This window comes from Ictidomys tridecemlineatus, chromosome 7 (genome assembly GCF_052094955.1).
Source record: "Ictidomys tridecemlineatus isolate mIctTri1 chromosome 7, mIctTri1.hap1, whole genome shotgun sequence".
In the NCBI taxonomy this organism is placed as follows: domain Eukaryota; kingdom Metazoa; phylum Chordata; class Mammalia; order Rodentia; family Sciuridae; genus Ictidomys; species Ictidomys tridecemlineatus.
Genome location: NC_135483.1, coordinates 10647109 through 10664125, shown reverse-complemented (window position 1 = coordinate 10664125; position 17017 = coordinate 10647109). Strand labels below are relative to the sequence as shown.

The window sequence follows — 17017 nt, the reverse complement described above, 5'->3', positions numbered from 1 at the left end:
TGCTCAACAGTTGCTGCCTGCAGGGAGGACCACATGAGGTCTTTAGATAGGTAATTTGGCAGCTGACCCAGCATGTGACAAGTGCTCCAAAAATGGCCGCTGTATTGACTGTCTGCATTGGGCCTGTTTACACGTTCCTCTTTCCAATTGGTTGCAAATTTCTCAAAGCCAGAAAGTGATTATCTTTGGTTCTCAATAAACTCTGTATGTCAGAGGTGATTAACACATGCGATTGACCAGAACTTCAAATTGTGTGTTTGACCTGGTGCATTCAAAAAGACCAATGAAACCATCCTTGTTCTAAAAAAAATTAAACCTTTTTATTAGTATATTTATTTTATATATAAAAGAAATACAAAAAAAAAAAAACCACAAAGAAAATGTTTTCATGGCAAATCAGATTTGTCGGTGCCTTCGGCTTGGGCTCCAGGCTCCGGCCCACTGGGGCTCAGCAAAGTCCGCCGGTTGTAATGGCCCTTGATGATCCCTGTGTTGTTGTTCTCGTTGAGCAGCTGCTTCTGCCTCTGCCTGTTGAGGGACTGCACCAGGCCCAGGACCACTGCGGCCAAGGAGTACTGCCCGGGCAGTCTTCTCGGGGGCAAGATGAACGGGTTGGGCTGGACTCTTCCCAGGAGAAAGTACGTTTTGATTTTCCCTTCCTGCTCACTGATGCCCTTCACGTAGATCTCCCCTCGGTAGTCAAAGGCAAAGCCCTGGTCCTTCAGGATGAGATAGGTCTCCTCTGGGACTTGGATCCGGCCGCTCACCCCCGTGCTGTCCATTCGGCTCGCCAGGTTCACGGTTTTGCCCCAAATGTCATACTGTGGTTTCTTGGCGCCAATCACTCCAGCTACCACTGAGCCATGGCTGATGCCTGTGAATGAACCGAAGGAGCAAGAGATGAGGGAGAAAAGAGGGACAGATGGGGTTTGGACCCTACCTGGGGAGGCCATCAAATGTGTGTCTCTGAGGATGAATTGCAGAGTCCAGATCCTGCCTAAGTCACTTAGGAGATGTGTGATGAAGGTCAGCTACTTAACCTAGCTGGGCCTCACTTTTCCCATCTGTAAAATGGAAATAACGAAAGGAAGTGTCAACAAGATATCAGAAGCAAAGCCCTGGGCACAGGGCCTCCAACCAGTGCTTGCTCGACACAGCGGAACTGCTGTTTTCCTGCACACTGACTTGTCTAGGCCTGTGCGATGAGGAAACGCTGAGCAGGAGGCAGGGCCCGGGATCTCCTGCTTCTGCCCACACGGTGCTCTGAGAGCGGGGGCAGAGCTTTCCCTTCTCTGTCCCTCGTGCAGCTCTTCCACACCCTCCATCAGTCCATGGTGAAGGCTGCTCACTGGCTTCTCTGTCTCCTCCCTTGTCCTCTCGCTCCACCCTCCACACTTTCACAGAAGGGGAAGGGCCTGCTGCACACATGTGACCAAGTTACTACCCTCCTATACATCTGCCAGGGCTCCGTTGACCTGCAGGATAAAGCTGAAGCTCCCTAAGATCCAGGACTTCTCTGGTTTACCTTTTGCTTAACTCACGAGCCACGTTCTCCCCTACCCACTCCCTTACCCCTGCCCCACGTCCATAGTGCTCTGCTGGTTCTGTGCCAGTCACCTACCCACCTACCACCCACCTGCTGCTTACCACCTTTGTGCCTTGGTCCTGACTTTCTCTCTGCTTGGATCCTACTTCCCCCTAATCCTATTTGGCAAAGGGAGCCGCCTCCTTTGGGAAACCTAGACTTCACTTCTAGAAACGACAGCAATTCACTAAACACGTAAGTGGGCATGTGTACACACTGAGTAGGCACCTACTATGTGCCAGGTACTGTTCCAGGCACTGGGGATATGGCGGGCAAGAAAAGAGATAAAGTCCTGGCCCTCATGGAGTTCACCTTCTACTGGGGAGAGAGGAAATAAGAAAACAGGTAATCCAATGTCAGCACAATCAATCAGGGTACAGGGATAGAGAAAGTGGGGGTACACTCAGGAGTAAGGACCATGAGCTAAGACCTTTTTGAGCAGAGATTTGAAGAAAGTGATGTGATCAGTCGGACAACTATCTGGGTGGGTTCTTCCAGGCAGAGGCACCCACACCATAAAAGTGACTGCAAATTTGAAAAGCAGACAGTAGAATGTATGTGAATCACAATGATCATTAGCTCTAAATTTTAACACACACACACACACACACACAGACACACACACACACATACACACACCATAAAAGTGACTGCAAATTTGAAAAGCAGACAGTAGAATGCATGTGAATCACAATGATCATTAGCTCTAAATTTTAACACACACACACACACACACACACAGACACACACACACACACACACCATAAAAGTGACTGCAAATTTGAAAAGCAGACAGTAGAATGTATGTGAATCACAATGATCATTAGCTCTAAATTTTAACACACACACACACACACACACACACACACACACACACACACACACCATAAAAGTGACTGCAAATTTGAAAAGCAGACAGTAGAATGCATGTGAATCACAATGATCATTAGCTCTAAATTTTGCAGGGCACATCCAGAGCCATCATCCCATCCGACTCTCATATGACTTATGAGCTGACAGGCAGAGTGTGAGTGTAGCATCCAGCTTACACAGGAGGAAACTGAGACTCAGAGGGTGAGAACGTCTTGCCCAAGGTCATAGAGTTGATTACTGCAGTTCTGAAACACATACTGAGATGCTCCATCAGCTGGGAAATTAATTGTCAAACCTCTGACATCAATGTAACTGTACAGCAGTTTAATATATCATGCCAAGGTTGCTCCTAGTTCAGTCAATGTCTTTGGAATTTACTAGAATATCTCTCTGTTCAGGACTAAAGTTCTCTCTTTATTCCTGGTTCAATTTTGTAGTTGATTTCAGAACAGACATGCAGGGTTGATGGAAGCTGTGGGAACAGGCCTGACCAACCCCTCCGTAAACCAAAAACATAAATAGAATTTCTTTTTGTTCCAAAGAACAAAGGCACATGGCATTCCTTAGAAATGGGCATTTCTGGACCCCTTTTCTTTGAGAGCTGCTAAAGGAAAACACATGAAGTAAAATGGACATCTACCGTGTGGGACGGTGGTCGGGGTCTACAGCTGCATACCCTGCCAGCCAGGAGTCACTCAACTCAGTCGAGAGGTCTGGGAGCCGCTGCTGGAATGACTACTGGGCTGTGTGATGTTAGGCTAGCCACTGCCCTTTCCTGGGTCTGAGTTGACTCAGCTATAAAGTGGGAATGGGGACTAGAAGAGGGGCTTTCAAACTGGCATTGAAGACCCCTGGAAGTTCGGTAGTGATGCAGAAGTAACTGGCAAAGTAACAAATCATAAAGGATCATTATTCAATTGCAATGATTGTTTTTTAAAAAATATTTTTAGTTGTAGGTGGACCCAATATCTTTATTTTGTTTACTCATATGTGGTGCTGAGGATTGGACCCAGTGCCTCCCACATGCTAGGCAAGCGCTCTACCACTGAGCCACCACCCTAGACCAATGATTGTTGTTTTTTATTACTATTTTGCACAAGCCTGTCCCCAAGCCTGAAGGAGGGTGAGCTTCAAGGCTGGGCAATGTGCTGTAGGACTCTCTGCCTGACTCTGGCTCAGTACGGGATCAGGTACCCTTGGGAGTAGAGTCCTGCTTTCACCTGAAGTCATCATCCAGGAGATCTGAGAACAACCCAGGGACCACCAGTATCAAACAACCCGAAGTCAGACTGGAATTGTTCTTAGGTGGTTAGCTACCTCTACAAGCAGGACCTTGCATGGTGGGTGGAACCAGATTGAAACCATCGTCTAGGATTTGCCAAAGACCAGCCCTACTGTATTTCTGCGCTCAGGCCAGTATCCTTCCCTTTTTTCTAACATCTTGAGTGAGAGGAAACTCAGAAAGGCCTGAGCTGACCCTCTGCCTGTCCTTGTCAGGGTCACACTAAGCCTACTGAATTTTGCAGGAAAAAATTTCCCTGCCTTGAGACCCAAGGGGTGGAAGTTGCGGACAGAGCGAGCGAGGAAGCCGTTTTCTGAAGCCCTGACTTCTAGCTGCGACTCACCGATCCGGAGTTCAAAATTGTTGAATGAATGCTTGTTGATCTCCTGTATGCTTTCCGTGAGGGCGAGGGAGAAGTCGGCCAGGGCACACAGGTGCCCCCACTTGTCTTCACATTGCTGGAGCAAACATGAAAAGGGCTCATTCAGTGGGATGACTGCTACTGTTTCTGCAGCAGGGCTTTCTGCCCTAGCCCTACCCACACGTCCCCGAGAAGGAAATAATCATGTGCCTGTGCACTCTTCCAGGAGCATGGATCACAGGAGACTCACTTAAGAGTGCAGCTCTTTACATAGAAAATATTTTGGGTTTTGCAGACTATATGGTCTTTGTTGTATTTGAAAGGAGAAAAAGATAAAATGTAAATGACTCGACATGGTTATGTTCCAATAAAACTTTATTGACTACGGTAAGTGGTGGGCCAGATTTGGCCTGTGGGCATGAGTTTCCTGACCCCTGCTATTGTGTTCCATAAATATGTACCATGTGGGTTTCTTCCCAGAGAGTCACTCTTGGAATTCTTTTAGTTGGAAAAAAAAATGCAGGAAGGATGGAAGGAATTTAATGAGGACTCCATCTCCCCATCATGAATGGGCTCATATTCATTTAACATTTGTTGAAGACTTACTAGGTGCAAGGCTTTGTATGGGGAGCATGGCAGTAGCCCAGGTAATTCATCCATTAGCCCTGAAAGGCAGACATTAGTGTCCCCATTTAACACTAAGTGCTTGGCACATGGTTCATATGTCGAAATTCAGGAGCTATAATTATTTCATACAACTTTGGAAGGAGAAAATGAAAATAAGAACAAGAAACAGGTACTAGCATTAGGGGTATCTCTAGGCCCGTGTTTTTTTTTTTTTTTTTTTTTTTTTGGTACCAGGGATTGAACTCAGGGGCACTCGAACACTGAGCCACATCCCAGCCCTATTTTGTATTTTATTTAGAGACAGGGTCTCACTGAGTTGCTTAGTGCCTCTCTGTTGCTGAGGCTGGCTTTGAACTCATGATCCTCCTGCCTCAGCCTCCCCAGATGCTGGGATTACAGGTGTGCACCACTGCACCTGGCAGGCCCTGATTTTTGTTCAAGGGAAAGGTCAAGTTTAGTTTAGAGGGAAGCCTGGAGGTCTCTCAGCATAGCAGCATTACTTTATCCAGTAGAGTGGCCCTGCCTGAGTCCCTGCAAACCACAGTTTTCCTAACCCCGCTCCCAAGCCTCCTGGTGATGGGGTGTCACCACCTTCAGTGACATGGCAATAGCAAGGCCCCTGTAAAGGCTGTGCTGGGTCCGGAGTCCTTTACCTGTTTTTCTGGTGACAGGCCTGACACTGCCATGTAGGTGCTGCCAATGGTCTTGATCTTTTCAATGTCTTGAAACCGGTCCTCACCAAGCAGCTGAAACCGATCAGGCAATGGTGTTAGTCTGGTGCTTACTCTTCCCCCAGGCTGCAGCTCCTGAAAATGAGCCCCTAGCTCACATGAAGAAAAGTCTAGCTCTCATGCTGGGGATCCTTGCCTCTCTGAAGGTCTTGCAGTCAGCCAGTGACTGTGTACCTGCTAAGTGCCAGGAGCCTAGATGGTGTGACCAGACACCCTAGAAGGAGTAGGTGTGTTTCCAAGAATCTTTGAAATAAATAAGGCTGTTTGATTAGCTCAACGAGGTCACCAAGACTGTCCCCAAATTCTCAACAAATCTCATTGGTACTTTTTTCACCATATGCTTAGAACCTCCTTAGCACCTCTCTGCTTGCACCCTGGTCTAAGCCCCCGCTGGATCCCAGCTGGGCTATGCAGATCCTGCCTGCTCTTCCTCCTCTCTCCCAGAGTGGTGGCCACAATGATCCTGTTTACAAGTAAGTTAGAACGTGTCCCTGCTTTATACAGAACCCTCCAATGGCTTCCAGCTTTGTCAGGGTCAAAATGTCTTCATGCAATCTGCAAAGCTTGCCACAGACTGACCCCTCCCCGTGTCCTCGTTGTTCACTTTATTCCAGCCACACTGACCTCCTTCCTAGTCCTGGAAGACGCCAGGCCCATTTCTGCTTCAGGAGGTTTGCATCTGCTGTTCCGGAGACGACTCTCCCTCAGACCACCTGTGGCTCCCTCCTCACCTCCAGGTCTTCCCTCCACGCCATCTTGCCAGCGTAGTCTGGCTGACCGCCCTATCTGCAGTTGAAAGCGGCACCCTCTCCCTTCTGCACACTCTTACTCTCCTGTTTTGTCTTCTCTTCTTAGCACTTATGCCTGCTTTGGCTTGTTTGTCATCATGTCCCTCTCTCCTCACTGGAATGCAGGACTCCAGGGGCATGTATAGACAGAACTGAGAGTGTTGAAGGGAGGAATGAGCAAATGAATGACTAAATTAAAGAATGGTGGCCATCCTCAGCATTTCCTCCATCTTTACCTGCAGTTGAGATTTTCATGCTAAGGAGGGGAAACCTTGGTCTCTTATGTAGTAATGATGGTAGGCAGGATAATGCCTCCTGACTTAGCTTCTAAGATCTCTATGTCCTAATCCCTGGAAAGCACACCTCTCTTATTTCTCTTGGTTAAAGGGATTTTGCAGGTATGATTAGTTTTGGGAAATCTAATCACAAGGGTCCTCATAGGAGAAACCGGGAAGCAGGAGAGATAGAGAAGAGATAGAGAAGGACATTACATAGAAGCAGAAGTCAGAGTGACATGATTGCTAGCTTTGCAGATGGAGAAAGAGGCAATAAGCCAGGGAATGCAGGTGGCTTCTAGATGCTGGAGAAGACAAAGAAATGGTTTCTCCCTGGAGCCTCCAGAGGGAATACAGACCTGTGATTGCTTTAATAAATTTCTGTTGTTTTAAGCCAATAAATTGATGGTAATTTGTTACAGAAGCAGCAGGAAACTAATACAGCTACTATTCATAGAGCTCCTAAATGTCTGAGAAACAATTTATATGAGGTCCTGGCCATCACAGAGCTAATAGCCCAGGTAAGGCCAGATGTCAAAAATTAATAATCACACACTAGCTCAAATTTAATTATGTTTATGATGGAAATGTACAGATTGTAGGCATGAGAAGTATAGACTATTTTGATCCAATCTGGTGAATCTGGGAAGGCAGCTGATTTACAACTTCAGTTCTAAGGCTTGAGAAAGGGTTTCCTAGCAATTTGTGTATGAATCTGTGTGTTGGGAGGCTGGGGGCACAGAAGTGTTGAGGGAGCATGCAGACCCAGGAGATAGCATTTAAAAAGCCCAGAGTTGGGAGAGATGCACAGTGGCTTCAAAGAAATACACAGAGGCCAATATGGCTGCAGAGTGGTAAACCTGGCTATGAGCTGAAGATTAGGAGCTGGGAGAGGCAATTGGGGCCAGAGCACACAAGGGCCTGTAGGATACATTGAAAATATAGAAGACACAGGCTTTCAGGAAAATAGCAGTGGCAAGCACAGAGAGGACATAAGTGGCAGAGACTGGGTTGGATTTGCATTTTGGAAAGGTCATCCTGGATGCTGCAGGGGAGAGAAAACATAGGGTGACCTATTGCAGTATCAAAGCAGGAGATAATGATGGCTTGGGTTAGAGATGGAGACACACATATGGATATTTGGAGAGACTAATTGTGATAAACTAAATAGTGCTTTGTGTTTGGTGGCTTAAGAAATAGCTTCTAATGATATTTGTGAGTGCATGTTGTAGATTTGTGTGTGTGTGTGTGTGTGTGTGTATATATATATATATATATATATATATATATATATATACATGTGCAAATGTGTTTGAAGACATATGCATATGTGCATGGTGCTTGTGTGCATGTCCATATGTGCATTCTGGTGGTATGGGCATGCATGTTCACACACATATGTGTGTAGTGTGCATAGATGTTTTTTGTGCAGCAATGTCAACTTGTGTGTGTTTGTGTGTGGATGTGCCACATGTGTGCACAGTATGCAGGCATGTTACTTATGTGTATGTATTGACATGTGTGCATCTTTGTGCAGGCATATAAACACATGCACGTGTGTGTGGTGTGTATGTGCATCTTTGTATGCATGTGTGTGTTTGAGTATGTGGCTGTGTTTGAAAGTGGTCAGGAGGCAGAGAAGAGGCAGATCGGAGTCTGGACTGGCAAATTTGAGTTAAAACACTTGCTGTTTATCCCATGCACTCATTTTATATTGGCCTTGGGTAACCATCAAGAATTTCTAAGTTTCGGAGATTGCCATGCTATGAACTCACATACAGCCATTCCCTGACCTTATGATGGCTGGCTGACCTTCATGCTTCTCTAAGACTTGGTCAACTTGAAGCCTGAACTTGTGCCTGGCTGTTCCTGTGAAAAGCTTCCTAGCTTCCCCACCTCATACCCTTAGCCTTCTTTTGTCACTTTATGAGGGATGGCAGCCCAAGTGGCATTAAAATGTTTGAGGCTGGGGTCAAGGTGGCGTGTTTCTTTGTACCCAAATCCAAGGGCCTTGGATGCATTGGTGATTGCTATTATTCCTTGGGAACATTAGGTGATATTGGATGGCCTCTCCCCTCAGTGTGGTTTATCAAACCTTCACCTAGTATGGATAATATGCCTCGTTACCCCAGTTAGTAATTATTTTATGTAAGGAAACTGAGGCAACAGAGTTGATGGAACTTTTTGAAGTTCATCCATCTAGGAGAAGTCAGGGCTAGACTTTGCACCTTGAAGCTTTGGTCCAATGTTCTGCTTTCCTGTCCTGTCACCTTGCCTTAAAGCAGTGGTTTTCAAAGTGTGGTCCCATCAGCATTACTTACAAACTTGTAAAAAAAGAAAGTCATGGTTCTGTCCACACCTACTGACTCAGAAACACTGGACATGGCTTAACAAGTCTTCCAGGTGTTTTTGACACACTGAAGTTTGAGAGGCACTGCTTTGATAAAGGAAGAGAATGGACAGTCTGGAATATGGGTAACCCATCCATTCAACTTCTCATTCCGTAGATGATTATTGAATCTATGTTCCAGGCACTGGGATATGAGGTTGGCAAGATCATCCTTGCTTCCAAAGCCTTTTAGTGTCCCATGATTCATTCTGCTACAGGTCATTGGCATCTGCACACCACATTGAGGACTGGAGCTAATGTGGATTTGAATTTTTCTTCCAGACCTGAAACTTGAATGGTGCAATTCTGTGACGTGTTCTACCAAATCATTGGGTAAGTCATGGCACATTCCAAACTCCACTTCAAGATTTGATTGTTGAGAGACCCATGGGAGGCTGTGACATATTCCCTCCTCAGGGATCTGTGCCTCTTTTGCCTCTGCCTGGCACCATCCCCACAGGTATTCCTATGGCTGATTCTACTCCTTCATCTCCTCCAGGATTCCCATATAAGTCACTTTCCCAGTGAGGCTCTTTGGATGATTCTACCTGAAATTGCACCATGGATGTCAAGATACCCTGGTTTACCCGGGACAGAGGAGTCCCTTATGATGCAAGACTTTCAGACTTACATAAAATGTCATGAGTGGTTCTCCTTAAGTCTCCCTTCCCATTTTCCCAGCTACATAATTTTGAGGGTCTTTTGCAAAAGAAGACATGGAATCCTTTTATCAAAAATTAAGACTTACACGACGGTGACAAGCAGCACATTGTACCAAATGCTATTTCCCTGGAAGACTGAGCAGGTCCTTCAACTATGAAACTTCCCTGAGTGGAAGACCTAGGGCTCACTGAACCTCCCTAGCTCCAAGGCTCACATTTGGCTTCTATTTCCAATTGTTGACAGGTATTTAGATATAACTTCTTGCTCTCCAACTCTGAGGTTGTAATTCTTAGGGTCTCATGTCCTGCAAGTGGATAGACAGATGGACAAACCAAGCTGACAAAGTAGGATTTCTAGAGACTGTCTGGCTACAGCATCCTCTCAAAATTAATCAGGAGCCAAAAAAAGGCAGTCAATTCCTGCTCAGAGGAGCTCTTCTGGGACCAGGAGAGCAGGGTTTTTGTGATTTGCTTTGAGGTGTGTGTGGGTGTGTGTGTGTGTGGGGGGGGGGGTAGGGACTCAATTCACAGCTGGGGCAACTTTGCTCATTATGTGAGTTTCTTGAGCTAACTTGAAGCTACTCTCTGCCTGTGCAAATTATGCTCAAAATATAGGTTCTCACTCAGCCTTGGGTGTCCCAAATTTGCCCTCAAGGTGATCTTTTAGCAGCCCTTTGACCATTCAAGTTTTAGCTCAAAGATCTTGGATGCTTTTAGCTACCCACCTCTCTCCCCAACTCTGCCTCCATGCAACTACATTTCCCCAGCTTTCTGCTGGCCGTGGGCTGACCCAACATGGTTCTGTGGGAGCATGGACCAGGCTCTGCTTTCTTCTTAGAACTTCTTGTCACAAAGCCATTTCCAAGCCCTAGCACAGGTAGCCCCTCTTCAGAAGTCCATTTAGAGGCAGCAAGGGGCTTTGCTATTTCATTTAATACACCGGCAGCACATTTACCTAATCTATGGATAAACGTGTCTAGGGTCATATGTGGGGCCCATCACCCCCTTTCACTTAAAAAAAATGAAAACAGAGGACCAAAGTGTGAGAGACTTTGATAGCCCTTGGAGCGGGAAGGGGCTGTGGGGTGAGGAGCTGGCGCTGGCTTATTGCAAACAATCTTGCCGGATGTGCCTGGAGCAATGTTCAGCTTTCTTCTGTGCCTAGAAAGAATTTTGCAGGATCCCAAGTTTCTGTGATAATCCTACCAGCAAGAGAGCAGCAGCAGCATTACAGTGAGCTCAGCAGGGAAGAATCTAGAGGGCCTGTACTGAGTGCAAGGAGGAAGGCACGTCTGTGCACACGGAGCTACGCGGGGAAAGCCTGGGGTGGGCAAGCCAGGGAATTAGGCTTCAAAGGATGTGGCACAATGCTCTGCCTTTGGTGGCTGCAGATGGTGAGACAGAGGTGAGGGAGGAAGTGGAGCTAGATAACTAGTCACTAGTTGTCCAGGTCAGAAATGATGTGGCCAGGCATAGGCCTTGCCAATGGTGACCGGCTGATCTGACAGCCCTGAGAAGGTACTGAGACATCTTCACTCTTGCAGTACATTGTCAATAACCAAGAAGTGGAACCAACCTCAGTGTCCAGTGATGGGTGAATGGAGAAGAAAGCATGGTATAAATATATATATATATAACAGGATACTCTTCGGCTGCCAAAGAAGGAAATTCCCTTCATTGCAACAGCCCAAATGGACCTGGAGGACATTAGGCTGAGTGAAATAAGCCAAGCACAGAAAGGCAAACATTGTCTGATCTCACTTACATGTGGAATCTAAAAACGCCACATATAGAAGTGGAGCATGGAGTGGTGGCTACCAGCAGCCAGGAGTGAGTGGGAGCTGGGAGATATTGGCCGTAGATACACTGCTTTGGTTAAGAGGAATAAATTCTTGAGGGCCATTGCACACCTCAGTAGCTATAGTTAATTTAATGCATTGCACACTTGGAAGTTGCTAAGAAGGACAGTAAGTTCAAGGCCTTGTGCCTCACTAAGGAGCTGGAGCTGGCCTGGGGAAGCCATTGGAGGGTTTAGGGTTGAAAGGGATGTTTGATTTTAAGTGTTTTCATCACACACACACACACACAATGGTCAGAATGTGAAGTGTTGATGTTAATTGGCTTGATTTCAACATTCTCCAATGCACGCATCCATCGAACATCAATTAGCTAGCTCATAATTGTCATTTTGGTAATTAAGTCAGACAATACGTGGTCTCTGTGTTTATAATACAGCCCAGAATTCTCTAAATGCAAGAAAACCCACCAGAGGTGATAATTCACACAAGGCTATGACAACAGTGATGCCCATTTGTGACTGTAAATTTCTGAGGCTCAGATTTACCTCATCAAAGTCAGCAATGATCTCGTTGAGTAAGCGCAGGCATTCCACTCCCTGGTTATTCATTTCAGTCTGAGAGTAAAAGTCTGCGAATCCTGGGATGGAGGCAAACATCACCCCAACAGCATCATAGGATTGAGAATACAGCTCCTGGACAGAAAGACACACAGAGGAAGCCAGAAATGATCATGGGAGGTCAGGTTCTGCAAGATGCTACCTGTGCACATGTGCATAGGAGCCCCATGAGAGGACAGAACACGGAACCCAGGCACAATTGTCAACATCTGGAACAGAGTTCCTTAGACTGGGCTGCTGATGAAGAACAGGAGTTTATTTTTTATAGTTCTGGATTTAGTATCTGGTGAGAACTCACTTTCTGGTTTATAGATGGCAACTTCTACCCTCAAGGCAGCTCTCCAGGGGCCTATTTGATAAAGGTGCTAATCTCATTCATGGCTTAGTCACCTCTCAAAGTCTCCCACCTCCTAATACCATCACCTTGGAGATCAGCATTTCAATATAGGACTTTTGGAGAGACACACAAATATGTCATCCATTGTTCCATAATCAGAGCATCATTACCAATGGGTTGGGACTATCAAAGAGAAGTCATCTTCAGCCTTAGCTGGGCTCTGAGTTCTGACTGTCGGTTCATTTGTCCTTGGTCAGCTCCTTTTTCTGATCTCTTTAATGGCGGTCCCAACTTCCACCAGTCTCCTAATCTATCCTCCACTCTGTTCCTCTCAGTAGGACTCTTACCTCCTACCTCTTGAGAAAACTGGTGCTCTGGGCAGTGACTCACCTCTGCTCCAACACTTAAGCACATGTGTACATTCCTATTTATTTTCATCTCCTTTGCTTCAACTCCAGAGTGCACGTTTTCCTTCTCTTGCCCAAGGTCAAGGCTTATCCTTGAGCTCGTGACCCTCTTATAACTTACTCCCTTGGTAATCCTTTCCTTTTAAAAAAAAAACTCTTCTCCTATCTTCCTCTCCCTGCTCCTGCTCATCCTCTAAGTGTGTCTTCTAGGGGAAGGACCAGCATACCCTGGAACATGCAGACACTGTGACTGTCAACCAGTCCCTCTTCATCCTTCCTTCTGGCCTTTGCAGACTAGTTTTCTCCGTCATCTCTCAGGCTGGAATAAAACGAATAGCGAACAGGCCAGCCTGCCAGTGCAAGTGGAAAAACCCCAGCACACATGTTAGCTCATAGCTTCCTGGGTGCTTGCAGCTTGGCACACGGGTCACCCAAGACCTCTATTCTCTTGACTCTCTATGCTTTAGTGAAGTCCTTTGGTTTTTTTCATGCCTGATACCTATAAAGATGGCTTTCTGCCTTCCTCCCATTTTAAATGCTGATGGTTGCTTCAGTTCTGTCCTTGATCCACTGACTGGTTCAAATTTTACACACTTACCTGGTCTATCTCATTCACTCTCAGCCTTTCCAATACCCACATGAATACACTTTCTGAATTTCTATCTCCAGGTCCATTATTCTGGGGCTTTGGACTTATATGTCTTATGCTGGGTTTTCCTCACACTCTTCAATTTACAATGCTATCAACCCAGGGCATCTCTCCTGCTATCCCTGCATCTGCTCCTTCATTCTGCAACTCTGCTAGAGGCACCAGAATTGCCAAACATCAGATAGGGAGTCTGAGTCACCATTGAATCCTTATCCATCAGGCCCACATTCATTAAATTACCAAGTCCCGCTAAGTTTGTTTTTGTCTCCTAAGATTTTTTTTAAATCCTCCTACAATTAAAAAAGTTAAACCCTTTCCAGTTCCTTCCTTGACCACTAATATGACAGCCACCTACTGGCAGACCTCAGGAGCATCTGCTATATAGCAGGTGGAGTGATCCTCTGAAGATACTGTACTGTCATGCTTCTCCCATTCTTAAAACCCTTCAGTGGCTCCCTCTTGCCCTCAGGACAAGGCTTAAACACTGTTGCTTGGTACGTGTTCATACCCTCACTTCCACCTACCTCTTCAGCCTGCAACCTTGGGCCCCAGAAACACCAAGGCATTTCTGCTTCTGTGCCCATACACCTGCCTGCCATCTTCTCGCCCAAGCTTCAACTGTCTGTGCTTTTCTCTGAATGACCACCAGGGGACACTCTGCCCATGTCAGCAGCAGCCTAGAAGTGTCATGATACTAGGGGCCCTGAGGAGCAGCTCTCAACCAGTGACAGATGGGAGGTAGTGTGTCCTATCCCCCCTCCCCCTTTTTTTCTTCTGGGACCAGGTGACTTTGAGGTAAGCTTTTATACTATTTCCCTGACTTCTCCTACAGGATTAAGCTCCAGTTGCCCACAGAGGAAGCTGATCCAATAATGGATCATTTATCAGTTGTTGCTTTCCTTCCCACTCTCTTCCACAGCAGGGTTTCCTGGGACCACCTACGGGTAAATTGCTTGCTCTAACTTCCTGGTTTCAAGGTTTGCTTCTAAAAGAAGTCAAACAAGGACACACACAAATACTGTTTCTATTTCACACTTAAATGATTTAATTCCCTCTGCCTGTTCCGTGGTGGGAAATGTCCTTCCAACTCTGCAGTTAGCCTCCTTAACCAGGCTAACTCTTCACTAGCTGCTCAGAGACCATGTCTTCCATAAATCTTCAGACTCCCAGATGGGTCAGGAGGTTGAGTTGATGCTGTAGCAGTGCCCTGGGCAACTCTGCAGTGTACCTATTGCGCTCTGCATTTTTGTCTTCATGTCTATCTCTTCTTTCAAATGTGAAATCCATGAGGGCAAAGACCACATGCCATTCATCATAGCACATTGAATGCAGTTAATATTATTGGATGTCTGCAGTGTAATGCACACCCTACACAGGACCTGGGATAACGTAAATATGCAGAGCTTTTTGCTGAGTTAACAACTCCTTGGCCTTTGTGGGAAACATTAAAGCTTACAAATGCTTTCACATGAATTTAGCAATTCCATCCTTGCAATAACCCTGTGAAGTAGCCAATTATTATCCTTACTTTACAGATCAGCAAAGGAGATGGAGGAGCTGTTGTTTGGATCTCACAGCTCGTAGCAGAGGAGCAGGTTTAGAGGATTGCAGGGCCTTCCCCCACTCTACACACCTGCATTGCCTCCTCTGCCCATCATACCCTAGGTCTGGGAAAGATGGAGTTGCTAATTCATGACCAATGCATCCTGAGCTTTAAGTGTAGATGAATCTGAACGGTTGCCTTCTCTAGTCCTGGTGCAAAAGAGCAGAGATAGCCAACTGGGTTGGGTTGGGGTGTGGAGAGATCAGAGATAAGAAGTGAGGACCTGTACTACTGGGCTTGCCACTTGGGAGAAGAAATGTTGTTAAGCTCAGGTGCAAACGAATGCATGGCAAGATAAGACAGACTGAAGTACTCTTGGCCTGTAGCACAGTGGCCACTGATGTCTCAGGGCCCAATGACTGTGGCTGTCCTCAGTCACATTCTTCCCAGTGAGATGAGGTGAAGTGGGGCGTGAGGGGTAGAAATTCCCTCCCTCGCACTTCCCCAGTGGGCAGAGGCGTTACTGGTAGTTTCCTTGGTGGGTCAAGGCAGGAATGTGGGAAGAGAGAGGACCACCCCTACAGACATGGGCCCATGACCTTGAGTGAATTCTCTGGCCTCTGGTTCTTCCACTGTGGAAAGAAAGGGCCAACTCCTGCTCTGCCTTTGGCCCTGCTTGCACTGAAATGCTCTTCTTGAGTGGTCCATTTGCTTCTCAAACATTATGGACCACAGTGGCTCTCTCACTGATCCTGGTCACCGCTTTTACTGTTGTCCCTGTGGGTCTGGGAGGTGGGGACAGCTCCGACCATAGCCCACTCCAGGAGTTATTATCATCTCATCCTTATCCCTATTGCCTCAGTAGAAATGAGGTGGCACATTCAAGTAGCGGTCACTGAAGAGAGTTTAGTTTACAAAGAGTCTGATTAGAAAGATGAATCAAGAAATTAGGGAAACCTAACAAGTCCTTCAGGAGCCCAAGGCTGTGGCCCAGAGCTGTCATTCCCCTTGGTCCATAGGGACAAGAAGAGACCAAAGGAAAGGAGTGGAATTAGCACTGAAGGGAGCGTGGCCATGGTCTTCAGAGGAGCTTGTAATTTCTGTGTAGGGACATAGCCAGGCTCACATGGTTTAAGGGAATCAATATCCAGAACTATGTCTCCGTCTTATTCCTCTGACCTGCTATTCCAGTAGCCACATTGGCGACTCTCAGCTGGGTGTCAGAGGGCATGAGGTCATTGGTATAGCCTTTTCAGGTCTGTGTCCCTGCTTCCTGGCCCAAGTAGACCAGGGAGAAGAAGGTAAATGGATTTGGAGGGGCACAGGAAGAGCTCCAGCCCACTTGCCCACACCAAGAGGTGGTTTCTTTATTCAACTCACTCTAATTAACTGCTTTGAGTGTTCCATCTGTTTCTTGCTATTTTGAGCTTAAAGAAGATAAAATCAGTTTGTAAACTGGGAAGAGGTGGATGAATATAGAAACACTATTATTGTTTTGTTGTCCTCTTCCCCTGGTTGGCTGGATGTACAGATGGGACCGGGTGGAGGATTTTGAGCATATGCATGAGCTTCCCTGCCCACCCCACCCCAAGCCAGGAGAAGGCTTAGTCTCCTTTTGGTTCAGGGAACCATTGTCTTGCCCTTTACCTCTCCAGGCCTGTCTAATTCCAAGTCCTGTATGTCTTATACCAAGTTAAGCCACCTCTCTGCAGGGGAGACACATGCATGCAGGTCTCTCCTCAATGTGCCTTTCATTACCCCTGATATAGTCTGAATGGATCCCCCAGACTTATATGTTGAAACTTAACCACCAATGTGACAGCATTAGGAGGTGGGGCTTTCAGAAGGTGACTAAGTGATGCAGGCAGAGCCCTTATGGAGGGGATTAGGGCCCTCTAAAAGGACTGGAGGGACTGTGACCCTTCTCTCCTGCTCTTCTGCTATGTGAGGACACAGCGTTCAAAGTGCCATCTTGAGAGCAGAATGAACCTCACCAGTTACTGAACTTGCCCAGCCTCCTCAACTATGAGAAAGAATTCCTGTCTTTGTAAGTGACCCAACCTTAGGTATTTTGACCCTAGGTATTCTGTTA

General features: G+C 46.4%; 1 protein-coding gene across 4 annotated transcripts in view; it reads right to left on the bottom strand.

Moving 5' to 3' along the window:
• Positions 1-295: 295 nt before the first annotated feature.
• Positions 296-17017, bottom strand: part of Adcy8 (adenylate cyclase 8) — a 216573-nt gene continuing 199851 nt past the window's right edge. For 3 of the 4 annotated variants that reach the window (XM_021724125.2, XM_005316148.4, XM_013356229.3), the window contains 4 exons: positions 11918-12064; positions 5382-5474; positions 4084-4198; positions 296-874 (listed from right to left, as the gene is read on the bottom strand). In XM_021724125.2, the coding sequence (XP_021579800.1) occupies positions 387-874; positions 4084-4198; positions 5382-5474; positions 11918-12064 (843 nt within the window). In that variant the 3' untranslated portion in view covers positions 296-386. Of the gene's footprint in view, positions 1065-4083; positions 4199-5381; positions 5475-11917; positions 12065-17017 lie in introns of all 4 variants that reach the window. The other variant, XM_078016706.1, reaches the window with a different exon arrangement.